The sequence below is a fragment of the Xenopus tropicalis genome, chromosome 1 (assembly GCF_000004195.4).
Source record: "Xenopus tropicalis strain Nigerian chromosome 1, UCB_Xtro_10.0, whole genome shotgun sequence".
Lineage (NCBI taxonomy): Eukaryota > Metazoa > Chordata > Amphibia > Anura > Pipidae > Xenopus > Xenopus tropicalis.
This window is the reverse complement of record NC_030677.2, coordinates 191,666,591-191,687,553: the sequence shown is the minus strand read 5'-3', so window position 1 is coordinate 191,687,553 and position 20,963 is coordinate 191,666,591. Positions and strand designations below refer to the sequence as shown.

Below are 20,963 nucleotides of genomic sequence, written 5' to 3'. Positions count from 1 at the left end.
GTCTATATCATGTCTCTTCAGTACCTGTAATTTGGAGTTTCCTGTGGCTCCTATACATGGTCATATCTTTTAGCTCCTTTTACCCCCTCTGCCAGCATTTTCATTATGAGCAGATGCATTGGCACTAGTAATTTTTTCATGAAACCAATGCAAAATTTAGCCACAAAAATTTTCACTGCAAAAAAAAAAGCACAGAAAAGTCACAATTGAATTAGAGATGCATCGAATCCCAGATTCAGTTCAGGATTCAGGCGAATCCCAGCTTTTTTTGAAGGATTCGGTTTCGGCCAAATCCGTGGTCACGGGCGAACCAAATCCTAATTAGCATAAATTAGCATATGCTAATTAGCATTCGGAAAGGGTTAAATTGTCAGGTGAAAAGCATTCGCTGATTTTTAACCCCTTCCGATCCTAATTACCACATGTTAATTTGGATTCAGTTTGGGATTCGGCTGAATCCTTCAGAGTGGGTTCAGGGGATCGGCCAAACCCAAAAAAGTGGGTTTGGTGCATCCCTAAATTGAATTCAATGAATTTCACATAAAAAATGCAGTGGCAAAAATCTTTGTGCTTTTGTCAATATTGTGCTGTCCTCTGTGTGCTGTTTTTTGCATTAATGATGCAGACAGACTGCAAAGGATACTGTTTACAACTCTGTATACTTACAGTGGCTTGCAAAAGTATTCGGCCCCCCTTGAACTTTTCCACATTTTGTCACATTACAGCCACAAACATGAATCAATTTTATTGGAATTCCACGTGAAAGACCAATACAAAGTGGTGTACATGTGAGAAGTGGAACGAAAATCATACATGATTCCAAACATTTTTTACAAATAAATAACTACAAAGTGGGGTGTGCGTAATTATTCAGCCCCCTGAGTCAATACTTTGTAGAACCACCTTTTGCTGCAATTACAGCTGCCAGTCTTTTAGGGTATGTCTCTACCAGCTTTGCACATCTACAGACTGAAATCCTTGCCCATTCTTCTTTGCAAAACAGCTCCAGCTCAGTCAGATTAGATGGACAGCGTTTGTAAACAGCAGTTTTCAGATCTTGCCACAGATTCTCGATTGGATTTAGATCTGAACTTTGACTGGGCCATTCTAACACATGGATATGTTTTGTTTTAAACCATTCCATTGTTGCCCTGGCTTTATGTTTAGGGTCGTTGTCCTGCTGGAAGGTGAACCTCCGCCCCAGTCTCAAGTCTTTTGCAGACTCCAAGAGGTTTTCTTCCAAGATTGCCCTGTATTTGGCTCCATCCATCTTCCCATCAACTCTGACCAGCTTCCCTGTCCCTGCTGAAGAGAAGCACCCCCAGAGCATGATGCTGCCACCACCATATTTGACAGTGGGGATGGTGTGTTCAGAGTGATGTGCAGTGTTAGTTTTCCCCCACACATAGCGTTTTGCATTTTGGCCAAAAAGTTCCATTTTGGTCTCATCTGACCAGAGCACCTTCTTCCACATGTTTGCTGTGTCCCCCACATGGCTTGTGGCAAACTGCAAACGGGACTTCTTATGGTTTTCTGTTAACAATGGCTTTCTTCTTGCCACTCTTCCATAAAGGCCAACTTTGTGCAGTGCACGACTAATAGTTGTCCTATGGACAGATTCCCCCACCTGAGCTGTAGATCTCGTCCAGAGTCACCCTGGGCCTCTTGGCTGCATTTCTGATTAGCGCTCTCCTTGTTCGGCCTGTGAGTTTAGGTGGACGGCCTTGTCTTGGTAGGTTTACAGTTGTGCCATACTCCTTCCATTTCTGAATGATCGGTGGAACAGTGCTCCGTGGGATGTTCAAGGCTTTGGAAAACTTTTTGTAGCCTAAGCCTGCTTTAAATTTCTCAATAACTTTATCCCTGACATGTCTGGTGTGTTCTTTGGACTTCATGGTGTTGTTGCTCCCAATATTCTCTTAGACAACCTCTGAGGCCATCACGGAGCAGCTGTATTTGTACTGACATTAGATTACACACAGGTGCACTCTATTTAGTTATTAGCACTCATCAGGCAATGTCTATGGGCAACTGACTGCACTCAGACCAAAGGGGCCTGAATAATTACGCACACCCCACTTTGCAGTTATTTATTTGTAAAAAATGTTTGGAATCATGTATGATTTTCGTTCCACTTCTCACGTGTACACCACTTTGTATTGGTCTTTCACGTGGAATTCCAATAAAATTGATTCATGTTTGTGGCTGTAATGTGACAAAATGTGGAAAAGTTCAAGGGGGCCGAATACTTTTGCAAGCCACTGTATATACTCTATATAAGTCTATATACTTATACTTTATATACTATATACTTAAATATGTCTCGGTCCCTTGGATATTGGCCTCAAAGCAGAATTCCTGGCTTTTTGGGCAAGTTTTGGTTGCATAAAAACCAAACAAATCCTCTTGTAGGCTGCCAGTCCACATAGAGGCTGAACCCCTATTTGTAACCCCAGGAACATTTTTCATGCTTGTGTTGCTCTCCAACTCTTTACATTTGAATGTAGCCTACAGGTAAAAAAGGTTTGGGATTCCTGCTATAGACTATATAGTTGTTTGAGGAATCTATAAGCTCTCGCGCTCATGCTTACACTGTGCAAATTCTTTCAGAGAAACTCCCCCTGCCATCTCTACACTGCGTGCCACCATCATTAATCTAAAGCAGAGTGCTTCTAACCAGAGCTCCCCCGACAGGTCTATATAATTAACAGCCTCCTTGGAGGAAAAGGCAAAGGGCCCACTAAGATCAGTGTCCACCACGAAAAGTCCCAGTTCCCGCCAGGCGAGTCCTACACTGGGTCCCATAACTATGTATTTGATGGATCTAATCACCACTATGAAATATGAATGACTGAGCCAACGCGGGTTACTGTGCTAACTGATGCAGTAGGGACGACAATAAGATACATAAAGTACACTTCTATTTAAAGCACCCAACTTGTATACAGCCACTAACTATCCATTCAACCACAGGAATACATCTTGATGAACTTAATTTTAGATTTGCTTAATTCTGGCAATTGTTACCTGTTTTTTAAAGGCGAGTTAATGCGGAGAGTGAAGAGTAACTTGGTTATTGCAGAAACAGTACCAATTTGTTCTAATTTCTATCACTGTATTATTTAGCAGTGCCATGCATGCTTCTTTGTCACCTCTATGATCACCTGATTAAGATTAGAGAGTATGAATAGATTGAAAAAAATTTTTATTGAAAAAATAATTACAAAAACTATTTAAGAATAATGGCACTAAGGAAGAAATAAAAAGTAGCTTTGCCATTCTCCATCCATCTCAGAAATGCAGAAATGGCTTCCAAATAACAATACATCGCAATTGAAAGCTAGCTTAACATAACTAGCAAAGACAGTTGATAAAATAGTTAAGTTACATTTGGTGACCTTTCATACATTGCTCCACCCCTAACGTGCATACACAGTTAAATGCAATTGTCACCAATGCAATACCAAACCCGATTTCAAGCTTCCTTGCTTGCATTACATTCCCTGACTGTAGACAATTAAGCATGGAGCTTTGTATGCACATCTTGCCACCAAAACAGCATAACAATGACAAACAAATTTGTGTGTGATGGTTCCTGTTAGCATACAGCTCCCTCCTGCACCCCAGTTGAACATGTAACTAATTTGTTATTGTGCAATGTGGGATGTGCAACATTGTGCCTTTAGTTCCAATAAGTGATACTGCAGAAAGCCAAACAATCCATCATCACACGTGCCGAGTAACGCCTTCAGCACCCAAAACTTATGTTATGGTCATTGGACAAGCGCAGAGCACACGCTGATGCACACACTGTGTTTGTTTTGGGTCACAGTGTCACCTGTGAACTGCCGAAACTTTTTATTATTTTAACACTGTTTAAAGAATTAATGTACTTTTGACTCTTTTCTGAAACCCATGAGCTCTAATGTGTAAACTTGGGCTGTTGATCCATTGAGCTTTTTTCTTGTGCTTGGCTGAACAGTAAAAAGCAAATATTTAAAATAAATAGTCATTAGCTATTGAAGTTTGAACAGGTGTTTAATATAGGGAAGGTACCGGGGCTCTCGCTGGTACACCTATGAAATAGTTAAGCCAAAACAAACTCTTTGCCTCTTCAAACTTACTTTTGCTTCTTGTAAGGATTATAAATTGCAAAATGCAAATACAAGCCACTGACCTGGAGTAATTCAATGTTTGGAGGACATAAAAAACACTCCAGGAGCTGTCATATAAAACTGTCCTTGGCATATAATTCTAAAGGGCTACTAGAAAATCTATTTTAAGGATGATGTGGGCTATGCAAGAGTAATGTAATAATATTAATACAGTGACCCTGATTTACTCATTTGTATTGCAATGTTTTGTGGGTTACCTGACATACATGATACATGCATGAACATTATATTAATTATGCTATACAAAGACATCTGGTCGCACTAAGCACTGTTTCTTACCCTCAGGTCCCCAGATATTGATGGACTACAATTCACAGCATGCTTTACCCTGATTTTATATTAAATAATGCTGAGTAGTCCAGGAATATCTGGGAACTTAAATATTCCTGAAATGGATTGATAAACCCACAAGTCCATTACAGCCTATTTTGTAAACATCTAGCAATGTTAATATAATGAATTAAAGGAGAACTCCACCCAAACACAACTTAAGCAACTTTGCAATATTCATCAATTAAAAAATATGCAGCCTTTTTATGATTGGTAATGTAATAATATGGTTTGGAACAGTTACCTAATCCGTGCCCCCTGTTCTGCCAATATGGCTGAATTCAAGACTGAAAAAAATATAGTAGTAGTTGCCTTTCCTCAGCCTGCCTTTAGCCTACATCCTTCCAATCCCACAATTCCCTGCACACGTGATGTCAATAAGGAAAGGAACATCACAGTGCAATGCATTGTGGGTTATGTAGTTCCTGCATGCTGTCTGTAAGCTGTGGAGAAGTTGTTACAATTTGTAACATCAATGTTTTAGTCCCTCCTCCCCTGCCAGGATTTCAAATGACGCAGAAAGAGAAGAACTGTTTTGCAGCTGGATTTCAGCCTAAAAAATGCTATTTATTCATACTTTTTGAAGGAACAGATTACAGTGATAGGTATATTAGGGGTTTCAGTGTTGTGTGTGGCTCTTTAACAGATTTTGGTACAGAAGCTGGAGTTCTCCTTTAATTTCTTAGACATTGGCTTCTAAGCCACTGACTACAGCTCCCCTCATCCATAACTTCCGAATTACGGAAAGACCATCTCCAATAGACGCCATTATAAGCAAATAATTCAAATTTTCAAAAATGATTTCTCAGTAATAATAAAACAGTACCTTGTACTTGATCCCAACTCAGCTACAATTAATCCTTATTGATGGCAAAACAATCCTATTGGGTTTATGTAATATTTAAATGATTTTTTAGGAGACTTGATATATGGAGAGCCAAATTACAAAAAGATCCCTTATCCAGAAAACCCCAGGTGCCAAACAGTCTAGATAATAGATCCCATCACTGTACACGTTCTTATCCGAACCTTTCATCCACAGGATCTTTAATATACCATGTAGTCATAGTTTTCTTGTTGTCGTCCCTTAGCCTCTTGTTCTCCTTTTTTACTTCTGCATCTTTTCTCAATATCAAAAGGCCAAATATAAAAAAATTACTTAAATTGATTTATCATCCATCTACTAGAGACTTATTGGATCTATTTTTCAATTGTTAGTGAGCAGGGTCCTATTCATTTTGTTTGTTTGACTTGCCTGTGTTGTGTTTTCATATCTTTTGGGTGGCTTATAACATAACTTTTCAGTATTGATGGATTAATTTTTTTGCATTAATTAAACCCTACACCGCAAATCTCACAAGCTCATTATTTTCATGATGCCCTGCTCAGACGTCCCTCTTTGTATACAGTTTCATTTATTCTCACCTTCTTCCGGTCCTCAGTTTCTTATTTTGTAAAAATATAATTTTTAATTCCAAAACTGCATGGCTTTTATATTTACCATTACATAGTAAGGGTCTTGTTCAATTTTATAGCCTCTTAGATAAAATTAATAGCCACATTCAACATCATTAGCAAAACAACCTAATAAATAACCTACACACAAAGCAACGCTGCAAACACATAAATGATCATTTAAACTCTATTGCAGAGAGCGCCAAGTTAATTTCTAATATTCTTAAAGGACATGTCAACCCCAAAAATTTTTTGCCTAATAAAAGAAAACATAATGCCAAGCAACTTTCCACTGTGAAATTATTGAAAATTCTTACTGCTTTAAAAACTATTGAAAGCACAATTTTCTGAACTCCTGGTTGTTACTTTTTAAACAATGTTGCAAAGGTCAGTCTCCTCCGGCAAGGCAGGTCCGTCAGTCGGCTGCCTTGTGTCACATTGTTTCAAATGCCAGAGCCACCAGGGCAGAGAATAGAAAAGGACTGGCAAACACTACTTCAGATACCAATTATATATACAAATAAATCAAACACCATTGCAAATGTGTATTGAATGTAAAAAACTATATTTTGGGTTGACTTGTCTTTTAAATGTAAAAGTTATATTTAATGTGGGTTGTACTATATCGCAGTGCTTCATTAAAAGGATCTATCCGAATATGGGTATATATGTTTGACTGGAATTAGTTTTACAGGTATAGAAATATTTGGAGCTTGCATGGAATTCTTTGTCTGTTCTTTTAAAATATTCGGTACACTTTAATGGTCATTTTGTATAGCAGGAACATAGTGGTTACATACCAAGTCATACGTCAATGTAATTTCCACTTATTTTACAAGAGGGAGTGGCAGCGGAATATTTCACACAGTTATGACTTGCAGTTCTAACAGAATGCTTTCACCTAGAGCACAGAAATGTACCAATGATCCTAGGAAAGTTGGCATCCAGGGTGATCTAATATGGTTGAAATAAACATTTAAGAATTAACCTTGTGATCAAATTGGTGTTGGCCTCCCCAATTAACAGTTATACCCAGTGTCAGACTGGCCCACCAGGATACCAGGAAAACGCCCGGTGGGCCGAGGTGTAAGTGGGCCCTCCTGCTCCTGTCCATTTGGTCTACTTCATGGCCATTCCCTATTTCTGAATGGGAAGAAAGAGGAGAAATAGATGGAAGAATAGATGCTAGCATGTAAATAAAAGAGACTAGGAGAATAAAGAGGTTGGGTGAGAAAAGGAGGAAAAATAGTTTGGAAAGCGGGCCTAGGGTCTAAGGATTTCTGGTGGGCCCCTGGGTTCCCAGTCCAACACTGGTTATACCTTCAGTCTCATAAATTTGCTTAGTTGTCTCACTTACATGGTAAATAAAAGGATTCATAACGAGCTAGTTACATGCATAGTTACATAGCAGGAGATGTTGAGAAAAAGATACACATCCATGAAGTTCAAACTTTTCACCAAATCAAACCTCTTAAAATCCATAACCATCAACCCCTTCAAATTCATGTGTTTCAGCCATCAACTTGTGTTTACCCTTCTTTGTTACTCTTCCACCTCAACTTTGAAAAACCGGAGCAAAAAATGTGATTGAGACCTAATGCTTTAAAGGTGCATTATTAGTTATCCTTTGCAAATGATTTCAGAACAATGCATTCTCTGCAACTTGGAGTCATTGATATACTCAGTACATTGCTCAAATTTTCTTTCAATGTCAATTAAGGGACATGATGTGCCATTCAGAGAGCCATCATAGGTTTCTTATAAGTATGTCTAGTAAAGTAAATGAGGTGCAGCTTGAAATCTATTAACTTCTTCTTTTGGTCAACGGGGGTATGACAATTGGCAACGTTGCTTTCCTGTTTAGTTCCTTGGCTGTCTTGTTTTTTCTTTTCAGCTAAGCAGCCCTAGGCTTCAAACAGGAGAAATAGCCCAGGTAAGTAACATCATGAAAGACAGGGTTCAGAGTTAATAGTGTAAGGGTAGAGATTGTGTATCCCATTAATAGAAGCTCAGATGTGTTTAGAAGAGGCAATGTATACATTGCTCTGCAAACTACACATCAGGTTTTTGCTATTGAGTTGCTCTTTTATGCTCATTATCCTGGTAGTTCAATATAATGTTCATGTTTATGAACCAGTGACATCCAATATATTCTGTGTTTTAAGTAAAGTTATTGGCACATACTTTGTCCTATTTAATCACGCTCCATATTCTTTATATGTGGGTGAACATCCACAATGTAACCTATAGTCATCTGATCTGTAGGTAATGCCAGAAGGAGCTTCCCTCCTACCACCCTACCCCCACTTTATGATGTGCCCAGGATACAAACTGGCACAAGATGCATGACCACAGATGCAAGTAATTTTGTGGACCTTAGTGCTCTAGCTCTTTCATCCAGTGTCATGGTAACTGACCCCTTTGTACTACATGGATTAAAGGAGTAATTTATATTTGTGCTCAGCGTGACACAAAAAGAAAACTTGTATTGAATACTAGTTTTGCCTGTTATTGTATTAATTTAAAAAATATATTTTCTTTACTAATGGATCATTTGTTATTACTCCTTTTAGCTATTACAGTCCCCTGGAGACAGGTATTCAGCACTGTATAAGTGAGCATTTCTCTTCCCCTAAATGCTGGTGTCTTAGGCTTTCAGATAGGAGGTTTAACTAGAAAGGAATATCCAATTAGCCACTTCTCATCATGCCACACAGGGAGATTAGTTGCACGCAGTTAAATAGGGGCTACCATGGGTGACAAATCTTTACCCTAAATGCTTTCTCACCAGCAATAAAATGAAAAGCTAAAAGCTGTTTGGTATAACATTAGATCTTACTTTAGGGGTGCTACTGCCATGAGGTGAGTTGAGAAACTCGCAGCACCCCCTTAGATACCAGGGGCAGCAAAAATCATCTCTTAGTAACTTTAAGAGATGAATTTCCGTTTTTTAAAACGGAAATTCAGCTCTGCTAGTACACACAGCACAATTGTGCTCTTTACACTAGCAATGTGCACACCCCGGACCCCCACTGGTGCTGTAAAGGTAAGCACGGGGGGCCAAGAGGGAACGGTATCACAGCGGCTCAGGGGCCAAAAGTGCCCCTGTCTCACCTCTCTGGTTGTTCTGAGCATTAGGGCGATGGCACACATGATAAATCTAGGCTACCACAGGCAACAAATCTCCCTGTGTGCCATAACCCTAATGCTCAGAAGACGAAAGACGCGGGATCTAGTGAAATATCAAGGTGCTTCCAATAGCACTGTTTTGCATTGTTTACAGCAACATATCACAAAATACCTATATATGTTTTTTAACTAAAAACAACCAATTATGTTTAATAACATGCTCTTTACTGAGCTTTTGCAAAACTGCACAGTAGCATTGACATTTAGCTGCAGAAGGCTATTTAATCCTCATATCCTTATAACTGTAACAGACTTAAAGCACGCTTACCAGATTTGTGATGTTAGCTTCCTTTGACAGCAGAATTCTGCTCCATCGTTTGTTTCTGTTTGACTATCATAACTTTGTAAATCCTGCTTTTGTTCCATTTGCTTGGAAACCATTGTTAAATGTACCGCCATGTAGTTTCCCCTTCCCCATTGTACAGTAAGTATGCAGTTCTAAGAATGAAGAAATAGGGAAAGGTTAAGTAAATGACTAAACCTAAGGCTATTAGCAATACAAGATATCTGAAATTAATTTATGAGGAAAAAGTCATAGAACCACATAGAAGGTCATTGATTAAATGAATAAAAATGGCACATTTTCTAATTGGGCCAGTGTTGCTAGTGGGGTACCGCAGGGGTCTGTCTCGGCCCTTTGCTTTTTTTTTATTAATGACCTGGAGGAGCGCATTGTAAATACTGTCTCTATTTTTTTGCCGATGATACAAAATTGTGCAAAACTACTGTACAAGTTCCATGCAGGATGCTGCCACGTTGCACAGCCATTTGACTAAATTGGAAGACTTGGCAGCAAACTGGCAAATGAGGTTCGGTGTTGATAAATGCAAAGTTATAAATTTTGGTAGTGATAACAAAATCTAGTTATACACAAAATTGCATTGTGCTTGAGGCCTTTGTGGATATTTAACTGTGTAACTTTAGGCAGTGTCACCTAGTGGCTACTAAAGTGAATAAAGTGTCCTCTTAGATAAAAATGGTATTGACTCAAGGGGTGAAAACATAATTTTATCTTTTAGGTCCCTGGTAAGGCCTCACCTGTAGTATGCAGTGCAGTTTTGGGCCCCAGTCCTTAAAAGGGGATATATTGTGTAAAAAAATAAGAATGTGCCAGTGCTTTATTATCCTCTAAATATAGAAGGAATGCGTTTCGGGCTGATTAATTGAATTTTCTCTGACAACCCTACAGCATCACCCATCTTTTTAATGTCCTGTCCTGCTGTGCAAGGTACCCAGCAGCGCTAACCACTTTGCACTGTAGGATAGGATAGGTGGGCCTAATCAGGAATTGAACCCTGTCTTTGCTTGCCTAAATGCAGGTCTGTGATAGGCTATCCCCCTCCTACTGTGCTTCTAGCAGTAAAGTTAAGACACGGCCGCCTCTCATTTGACTCATTTGATTTAAGGGGCAGGGACCATAGCAGAATGAACACACCTCATCTAAGGGGCAATTTGCCCCATACAAGCGGCATATTGCACCTTGTGCCAGCATTAAACTCCAGTGCCAGGCACAGAATGAAGCTCAACTGGACAAAACGGATCCTTCTACTGGCAGGTGCTGTGCTTCCAAGCACCTTGTGCCAGCATTTCTGAACTACAGGAATTTATTTGGTTTTGCTCATCAGAAATAAATGTTACTAAGATTTAAAATCACTGCAATAACTTTGCTCCAAGAAACATTTAATTCAATTCCTTGTTCACCCTGTGCTATGTGCTAGTCCCGCGGTCACTAGATAATAAGCACGTGCGTGCCAGCAGAAAGATCGTTCACATTTTTTAAAGAAATAAATCAAATTTTTATAAGTTCACCCAATAATACATAAAGATTCCAGGCACAGATGCAATGTACACATTATTTGTTTTGACCCTGTAATGGAATTCATTGTAAAAAAAATTCTCTGCAGCCTGTGAAAATGGTTTCACAGGATAATGTTCTGCCGTCCCTCTGACAATAAATGTATCACTTCTGCCTGACAGTAATAGTGAGGGTTTTGAAATGCGGTTGATTTTGAGAAGGTGAGGTCCCTGCCCCTTGTACTGAGCAAATAGTGGTAGAAGCACGGGCCTTTATTCTCTGTGCAGAATAAGTTTCTGTGATCTCCCCGCCTCTCATTGCTCGTAACAGCATTTCATTCCTCTGTTCACAAAATAGTTGGGGGATTAAATAACCGTGCATGGAATTGGCCACAGATTATTGGATAATCAGCCCAAACAAACAGATCCAATTCTACCAGGGCTGGAACTATGGGAAGGCAGCGAAAACAGGTGCCTAGGATCCAACAGGAGGGGGTGCTGGGATCCCAGGCACACTGAGGCAGTTGGGCTACAGAGCAGCCAATTGGTGGCATGGAGTAATAATAGCATTCAATACACTCAAAGTTCATATGAAGCATCTTTTGCTTTCCCGTGGGGGCAGACATTCTTGCTTGGGCACCCATAGCCCATGAGCAGGTCTCAAGAGAACCTAGAAGGGGTGGCGCCCCTGTCACTTTGGGTTGGACAATTCCCCCCAAACAATTCAATGAGAGTTATAAGCAGGCAGTGCTTTTGTCAAACAGACTAAATAATTTCTGATTGTATTACAGTACAGTCTGTCAGTGAAGGTTTAACCATGTCCCCAGTAGATCAGAGGAAAAACTGTGGGATTGAAAACGTGTTCTGAACTGTTGCAAAAATATGAAATGTGAAAGGTCAGTGCTCATTTTAATTAAAATGCTAAATGGCCTTGATAGGGTGATGAACAAGTAGAAACATCCAGTTTTTAAGACTCATAAGAAGAAATAAATCCAGTGCTTAACTTAATTTCTGTTTGCAAATTGTCAAAAACATTCATAAAATTTAAAACCCAGATCTGCCTCTCTCTGTAATTTTTAAATTGCCCTAAACTGCTCCCTGGAGCTACTGTGCATCTAGGCCAAAACATAGCTCCAGGTGTAAGGCACAACAATAACATTTTAAAGCTTAAGGGCGGATTTGGGGCCTGCATTTAGCCGCAGGCTGAGAATCTGCCCCATATGGCCCCAAGATGGCAATCAGACCAGTCCCTGGTTCAACTTGTACTAAGAGCTATCTCCCATAACCCTTTATTCCTTCAGTTGCTAAAAAGCCATCCATTCATGAAGCTATCTAATGTATCTGCCAGTACGACTGATTCAGGGAGGTAATTCCGCAACTTCACAGCATTCACAGTAATAAATTCTGCTCTCACAGTAAAAAAATGGGTGCCCTTGTGTCTGCTGGAAGAACATACTAGTAAATACAGCATTAGAGAGGCTATTATATGATCCTCTTATATATTTATACATAGTTACCATATCATCAGCGCCTCTTCTCCAGCATAAACAACCCCAACTTGGCCAGTCTTTCTTCTTAACTAAGATTTTAATACCCTTTATCAGCTTAGTTGCCCTTATCTGGACCCTCTCTAACTGAATAATGTCCCATTTGAGCACTGGAGACCAAAACTGAACACCATATTCTAAATGGGGCCTTACCAGCGCTCTGTAAAGGGGAAGAATAACCCCCTCCTCCCGTGAATCTATACCCCTTTTAATACAGCTCAAAACCTTGTTTGCCCTTGCAACTGCTGCCTGGCATTGCTTGCTACAGCCAAGTTTATTATCTACAAGGACTCCAAGGTCCTTCTCCATTATGGATTTGCCTAGTGCAGTCCCATTAAGGGTATAAGTGGCTGCATATTTTAACATCCCAGGTGCATGACCTTACATTTATCCACATTAAATCTCATCTGCCATGCATTAATGAACAAGTTAAACAAAAGCGGACCCAGTACAGAACCCTGAGGGACCCCACTGAGAACCTTACTCCAAGTAGAGAATGTACCATTAACAACCACCCTCTGTACCCGATCCTGTAGCCAGTTTTCTATCCATGTGCAAACGACTTCACTAAGACCAACAGACCTTAGTTTAGAAAGCAGTTGTTTGTGGGAAACGGTATCAAATGCTTTGGCAAAATCCAAATAGATCACATCTACTGCACCCCCACTGTCCAACTTCTTACTAACCTCATCATAGAAAGCAATCAAATTGGTCTGACATGACCTGTCCTTCATAAAGCCATGCTAATTAAAGCACTGTAAAATGAAAGCTAAATACATTCTCAGTACCTTTCCAGTGTATAGAAGAATTATTCTTCTCAGCTATTCTCCAGCCAAGTCTCCCAACTCACACAACATATATCCTGAGAACCTCCCTTATCCATCTTTATACCATCTATAATGTAACCCACCACCACCATTTATAACTAAATGCAATGTTCTACAAAAGAGCAGTGGAAATGTCAATGAATAATCATTTATTATCCATGCAGTTCCTTAACATGAACCATGTAGAAGAGACAATGAATAGGCCATGCCGCATTTTTTCATATAAATTATTTTACTTAGAAAACAGGTCCATATAATACAAAATGGAATAAAAAAAAGTTTCCTTATATAAAAAATAACAGCTGTAAAAAAAAAAAACAAATATAATCAGTGTGTTTAAATTACAAAGACATTCTTATATTAACAAAATAAATCTAGCAACTGAGATTTATAACAAGATATTTACAGCTATTTATATGTTATTTTGTAAGTCAAAAATGTTACTTACATTACCTTTAAAGCAGCAATTACACAAGTATATATATATATATATATATATATATATATATATATATATATATATATAAGTGATAGGGATAAATTGGTTTCAGTGCAGTCACAGGTCTACCTTGTGTGCCTATATATTTTTGCACTTAATGGGTTATTGTGGACTTTAAAAAACTGCTTTTTAATTAACACTGTGCAGGCAGGTCCTTCCTTTGTTGAATGCAAGTGATTCAACCTTGCAAAATTCTCATTCAAACAAATGTTTTTTCAGTGAATCAAAGTGCAAATTAAAATGTATAGTTTACATACAATGGGCATATACATGTTTCATCATGCAAGTAAAAGTGTAGCCACCAGTGGCTATAACTGAGAGGATCGGGAAGATAACCAGCCCTATTATCCTGGAGAGTAAATAATAACATTTATAGTAATAGCAATGTAAAAATCCTTCATATGAGATAAGGAAATTAATATAGAAAAAAAGTCTGGGGAGTCTCCTGGTTTTGCACCTGAGCATTCATTTGGCAGGAATTCAACAGTACAAATGGCAACAAATAAAACAGAGGTCATTGTGCGCCCTCTGGTGGCAGGTTAGATGTGCTGCACAATGGAGTGCAAGTACCAAACAAGGCAGGAATTTTTGGGTACAGTAGTGGAAGTGTAGTTAGCTGATTGTTGTCATCCTTAATTGGGGACCCATCTAAATTTGTAGCCCCCAGCAGCAGTCCTAATGGTGAAAGCATTTCCCTGGGGAAATGCCAAAGTCCTGATTGTGCTGTGCTCTTTGATGGATGTTCTGAAGGAGACATCTTCTTCTAGCTCTGTTTCACCCAAGTTGACAGAGTTCAGCCCTGTAGATGTTTTCAGTCCATTAAATGCACCACACATTTTAATTTTAGTTATGCCTTCTTCTTGCCAACCCATTGTGTCCATAGGCTCCAGCCTGGGGCGCTTGCTTTCACTGAGCTCATTGCCCATTAAGGCTATATTGCATTTCTTAGAGATTTCCCTCAGTATTTCATCCACCTGGGTAGAGTCCGGCTCATTGCTCTGGGGGTAAAAGTCCTCTAGGCTCCGTTTCACTGGGAGTCTCCCCTGAGTTGCCCCAGAACTATGCTTTGGCCGCTCTTTCATCAGTTTCTGTAAAGCAGAAAGAATAGGCATTTCTATTACTATACATCTATGAAGGATTTAATTAATTCAAGTCGTGATATACAGTATCTAGTAGGGATAAGTTTAAAGCAACCAATCAATCTCACAAGCCTTCTTCATTCACTGCCTGGTCTGTGAGCCTAGCAACACCGCACACACAGATCCCACCCACTTGGTGCAGTAAGTTGCCCCTTTAACTGGGCAGAATAATGGGAGCTGAAATACTGTATTATAGAAACATTCTTCCCTATATTTCTGCTATAATAGATAAGGTAAATTTTATATCCTGTGCAATAAGTGTAACTGATGTGTCTGGTTAATGCCATGGTAATTTGGCCTTATAACTAGCTAATATTAAGGTATATATTAAGGTAATATTAAGAGTGTTGCTGAGTTCCTTGCAAATGCCATGCAAAACCGAAGTACTGCTGAAAAATATATACATTAAAAACATGGCCATAACTATAAAGGGGTGCAGGGGGGTTGTCTGCACCAGGCAAAGCAGCGGAAGGGAGAGGTCCATTTGTAAAATGATATATATATATTTATGATGTAGCATATATGTTGTCACTAGCAATGGCCCCTTTGCACTCCAGAGGCACCTACAGTTCCCACAGTCACACTGAGACACACTCTATAATAAAACCAGAACATGGCGCTTACATCAAGGACAGAAGCCAGATGCTTTGCTTGGTTGGCCAGTTCATTTAGCTGGATGTTCTTCTCCTTCAGGGAAGCGATCTCCTCCTGTTTCTCAGTCAGGCTCACCTGGAGCTGCAGGGAGAAGCCACACATTATATCCCCATGTCATTCCCTTTGGAATTTGCACACCCTAGCCTTTATTTATATGTGTATGAATAGGCATCCTGAGCTACATAATATACAGCTAATTCTGCTTGATTTATATGGCAGAACAAACAGGAAGAATTTAGTCTAATTCTCCTATCAGAGCCTCCTGTTCTCCTCCCTCCAGTACATAATACCCAGCATATTGCATATGGGTAAAACACTATAAATGCAATTGAGCAATAAATATGTGTCACAGAAACAAAAATATATTATTTTAAATGATGAAAAAATATAAAAACGATATAAATAAATACATAAATATACACGAAAAATGCAGTGAATTTGATAGATGTCTGTGCTAGAGCTCTTAGCTAAATAGGGCTAAATGCCCCGCTGGTGCAAGTTGCTGCGCTGCAGTCCTTGTGTAGGAAAGGTCGGGCAAGTAACTCACCTGGTTGTTCTCCACCAAGGCGTCCCCCAGAGCTTTCTGGTTGTGATCAGCCACATCTCTCCAGTATTGCTCAGTGGAGGGGATGGACTGCACACTAATGGGCAACAAGTGGTCCGGCTGAGGTTGGAGGGTGTCGGTCATACAGGGCTCAAACACTGACCCGTTACAGGGGAGCTGGAATCCTGAGGACCCAAGGCCAGGCTGCATGAGAGAGGGCTGATCTAGAGATACAGAGATATAACCGTTTAGTCCTTCCGAACCTGCCCTTGTGTTTCACTTATACACTTATAGCTCAATTACTTCAGCAATTAGCAACACAGTGCGACGAAGCGAGTCAGCGATACATTGTGATAATAAATACCCACACAGGTGCAATACCGAGAAGCTAGCGATAGACGTGTGTGTTTTGTCAGCCTCAGCTGCTGTCCTACTCCTGAGCCGTTAGTTTGCTCAAGCAAATGGCAATATATTTTACATATTATTCTGTAGTATTTCAAATATTTGCTTCAGTGATTGTGAATGTTGCCTTTGAATAAATACAAGTATTATATAATATATCACCGTCCTACTCACCTGCAATAAACTGATCCACTGCATCTCGGAACTCCTGCAGGTCAAAGTCGGACTCCCCTGGTAGGCAGTGTCCCTGCAATACACACAGGAGCACAGGTATAAATAGAGTCCTATGTACCCCCATACATTACTAGCGCAATGCCATACACAGTGTCCCTGCAACACACACACAGGAGCACAGGTATAAATAGAGTCCTATGTACCCCCATACATTACTAGCGCAATGCCATACACAGTGGCCCTGCAATATACACAGGAGCACAGGTATAAATAGAGTCCTATGTACCCCCATACATTACTAGCGCAATGCCATACACAGTGGCCCTGCAATATACACAGGAGCACAGGTATAAATAGAGTCCTATGTCCCCCCCATGCATTATCAGCGCAATGCCATACACAGAGGCCCTGGGACATACCTGCCAATCATATCCATAAGTGGGGAAATGAGGGTAGCACATCTGTACCGCCATGTCCCACACTGCAGCTATGTCTCTCCTAATCCCAAAAGGTGATGCGCAGAAAGCAACCAGCTGGATCCCGTTGGCAAAGCCCGACTGTAACTGACTGACTGTGAGCAAACAGCAAGCAGTTACCCCAACACCTTCTGTCAGTCTAATGCTGGGACTCTCCAAACCGGCTGTCCCCTATACATCTAATGCCTGCTTCTGATTGGGCGGTTGTTATCCAATCAGCATCCCCTCATCCCAACATTCCTCAGAAGCTTTCAAGTGACAGATTAACCTGGGGCTGCCTGCCCTTGTGTACTGAGCCTCACCCCGGGGCAGCAGGCAAACAGCCCACACAGGGCAAAGCCCCTCCCACTCATTACAATTAGTGCAGTCAGGGATGCACAGGTGCAATGCTTGGGATGCACATTACATGCAACTAGAAGTCTCAGTACCTATTGAGGCAACCGCAGGAATAACATAATTTTGGTCATTTTGCCCATACACCCCCCTCTAGCAAATCGAGTGGCACATAACAATATTTCACATTACTCTGCATCATGAGCTAAAGCTTTATTGTTGCAGAAAAGAGTTTATACGTTAAACCCCACAGATGCAGCGATTGCACCAGGGGTATATGGAACCTTCTAAGGCTGGGTATGGCTTGTGTTAGTTTTATGGGTCTCTGGTCTGATGTGCCGAGCACTGATCCTTCTCCAAACAGATTAAGTGCCAGAGCCATTGGGCAATTGGGTAGTGCAGGTGCCAACTTCTATATTTAGCAGAGGGTGTAGTGAGGAGTAACCCGGGGCTACAGGGATCTAGTGAGACAAGTGAATAGAGAGAAGCTGGAAACTCCAACTGCCGAATGTAAGGCACAATAGCGCAGTATTTGCACAGCACAGTGTGTGTGGGTAGTTCTGGGTTAGTGTAACTGGCACTGGCTACTGTCAATGTAATCACTGGCAAATAATAAAGCATTAACATGGCTAACGTTCCTGTCTGCCAGTCATGCACAGCTATGCACCCACTGGGTGGCACTTTACCATCAGCATAGCAAAGCCAAGCCGCCTAGAAAGGGTTAACGGGGCAGCACCCACCCCTCCATACCATTGTATGATTGGGGGGGTAGGTCTGCTTTCAGTTGCAAAAGTTTCCTTGGTAACTACCTTTCATCACCAAAACATAATGAGGGCAGGATTGTGGGACAGTTACTCATAATATACATGATAATATATATATATATATATATATACTGTATATATGTAGGTTACATATTTATATATATAAGATAGGACTAGGAATATATAGAGCTGTAACGGATAGGAATACAGATAATGGAACTGGCGCTATAATAGACACAAAATGAGCACTATTATAGGTAATAAATACACAGCAATGGGTGCTAACATATGGATAGGAACATAGATGCAGGAATGTTTAGGGATAAACACAGACTGATTTCAGAATTTTTACGCATTAAGCTTCTATTCACCCATACATATTATATATAACATGTATATACATATATATATTAAATAGCGTCCCCAGAGTACGCACACAGCTACATCCCTAGCCCATCCATAATGCCTGTGTGCGTATTTCCTGCAGGATCACTTGGCTGTACCAATAACTACCTGACTGTACAATTCCAAGTTGTCACTGTGCTAACATTGATAAATAACCAAAGTATAATATCACACGCAAGCCAGGCTGCTATGAAAGGAAAGATACACCTGTGCATTTATTATAGTCAGATATGAGTGTGTGTGGGTGTTTCATGTGTATTTTGTTTCTTTGGTTAGGGGTCGGCAGGTACAAGCTGCCTATGGTGTGAGCCTTCAGTCTGCATTGCCTTGATTTACACACTGAAAGAGTCAAGTGTGTTGTACAACAGACTGGGACACAATGGGATTTTAATGGCATTAAGTGGACACAGCTCGGGGCTACAACCCTTTGATGTCTCTCTTTGCCAAGTGTAAACAGTTATTACCTGCTGCTGCTGCTCCGTAAGTGCGCCCCCAGCGGCGTCCTGCTGAATGACAGAATTGCAATCTGCCAGATCTTGCCAATCGATTGTAGCGAGTGCTGCTGGCAGAAAGTAACAGGTCAGGTTTAATGTGGATCCCATACATCTGCTTATGTATCACATATATAAATACTCTCAGTGTCTCCAGTAATGCCCAGGATACAGTGTCAGTCGCACAGACTTACCTGAGTCTACTGAACTAGGTGGATCAACATAGATGGTCACTGGGCCAGTGTGTGTAAATATGTTCTTGTGCAGCTGCAACAAAAATAGGAAATACCGTGAGTGGCTGCTGAACTACGACTTCCAGCAACACTTGACAGCCATTGTTATGTTAGACTGCGCCAGTTACAGATTCATATTAACCATGGATTTATAAGGCACCGCACGAATTGGTTAGATAATCATGCAGTTGGACTGGGTAAGGAATAAGCTATCTAGTTACTGTTGCACTTTCTATAGTTCAACAGAAGCTTTAGGACCATGGGTAGCTCTTGCGCTTATCTAGCACTGTGATACATCAGGTTAGCCTGCATGGCATACCTGTATGTCATCTGCTCTAGTGGAACGTTATTCTGGCGCAATGATACATTCTCTATATCTGGCGCAGCGCTACATATTAGATACATATAATAATCTTACCTTCTTTTCCGTCTTGCTCTGCCTTTTGCCCATCCGGCTGGACAAATCCGGCATTGTATTAGGACAGAGCTTATCAAAGGCTTTCCTTCTGTTCTGCATGTTGGAGATTTGGGGAGCGGAGCCCTCACTAGATTTGCTAAAGAAAGGGGAGATTTCTGTAGCACCCAGAACTGCAACCTGTCACTGTACAATTGGTCTCCCTTCTTCCCCATAGGAAGGAGCTTAATGTTTATAAATGGGGCGCTGTTACCGGCACTTGCCCCGCTCCAATCAGAGTGACAGACTGTCATGCTGTCTCCAAGGCAAAGCGTCCCCGGCAACAGGCAGCTGCGCATGAGCCGCCTCTCCTGTCACTCGCCGAGCCTTATCCCGCCAGTGCCCGGGCTGGAGAGGGAGATCAGGCAGGAGAGTGAGAGTTGGGTGGGGTAGGTGTGGGCTGTAATTAGCTGGGACAAAGGGATCAGAGGAGCGCAAGTGACAGTTACTGTGCAGAGCTGGCACCTACACACTCACACTGTGGCACCACAGGCTGATTACCAACTACACAAGCTAATTACTGACTATTCAACCCAATTAACGCACAGTCCTAATCAGCCACCTTTATCTGGTGGAAAAGATCTGGCGCTAAACCGTAATGAAAAGGAACAACAGCGATTTTAGCTTTATCATTTGTGCCTTGTTTAGATGTGTCACTGATTTTGTTCTTTCAGGGGCCAATGCTACAGAAAAGGAATAAGAATAATATCAATAAGGGTCAGTTGGATTCCTTTTTTTATTTTATTCTGTTATAAAATGCGTTATTCTAAGGATGAAGACACACTGAGCTACTAGTAGCAGCTACTTTTTCAGTGCTACTAAACTTCAGAATATACCCTGCCATAGACAATACTGAGAATTGCCTCTGCTAAAACACACCTAGAGACAATTATCAGTAAATGATCAACATTGTCTATTTCTGTAGCCGTGAAAAATAGCTGCTACTAGTAGGTCTGTGTGTCTTCACCCCAAAACTGACATGTTCTGTTGCACCTTTAGTGATAACCTAATAATCCAGATACTGAGTGCAGCAGGACTGCCATTAGTTATTGTGGGGCCCCATACCACCCCCAACAGG

The 20,963-nt window shown here is 40.7% G+C and overlaps 1 protein-coding gene across 3 annotated transcripts; it reads right to left on the bottom strand.

The window, feature by feature from the left end:
- Window positions 1-13,530: 13,530 nt before the first annotated feature.
- Window positions 13,531-20,133, bottom strand: mcidas (multiciliate differentiation and DNA synthesis associated cell cycle protein). Of its 3 annotated transcripts, none has more exons than XM_002941110.5 (7): window positions 19,850-20,133; window positions 19,393-19,465; window positions 19,172-19,269; window positions 16,730-16,802; window positions 16,157-16,377; window positions 15,580-15,690; window positions 13,531-14,904 (listed from the first exon to the last, which is right to left on the bottom strand). In XM_002941110.5, the coding sequence occupies exons 1-7, from the start codon at window positions 19,946-19,948 to the stop codon at window positions 14,449-14,451; spliced, it is 1,131 nt and encodes a 376-aa protein (XP_002941156.1). In that variant the 5' UTR covers window positions 19,949-20,133; the 3' UTR covers window positions 13,531-14,448. The 3 variants fall into 3 exon arrangements, with proteins under 3 accessions (XP_002941156.1, XP_004910411.1, XP_004910412.1); XM_004910354.4 differs by having other exon boundaries at window positions 19,172-19,266; window positions 19,850-20,131; XM_004910355.4 differs by lacking the exons at window positions 19,172-19,269; window positions 19,393-19,465; window positions 19,850-20,133 and adding an exon at window positions 17,149-18,345.
- Between the last annotated feature and the right edge of the window lie 830 nt (window positions 20,134-20,963).

What these genes read in the sequence shown, in the direction of transcription:
- mcidas (XM_002941110.5), bottom strand. Translation starts at nt 19,948, where the DNA reads ATGCAGAACAGAAGGAAAGCCTTTGATAAGCTCTGTCCTAATACAATG. An exon ending in AGAGCAAGACGGAAAAGAAG is followed by an intron (nt 19,466 to 19,849) that starts GTAAGATTATTA and finishes TTTTTGTTGCAG; the next exon opens with CTGCACAAGAACATATTTAC. An exon ending in ACCTAGTTCAGTAGACTCAG is followed by an intron (nt 19,270 to 19,392) that starts GTAAGTCTGTGC and finishes ACTTTCTGCCAG; the next exon opens with CAGCACTCGCTACAATCGAT.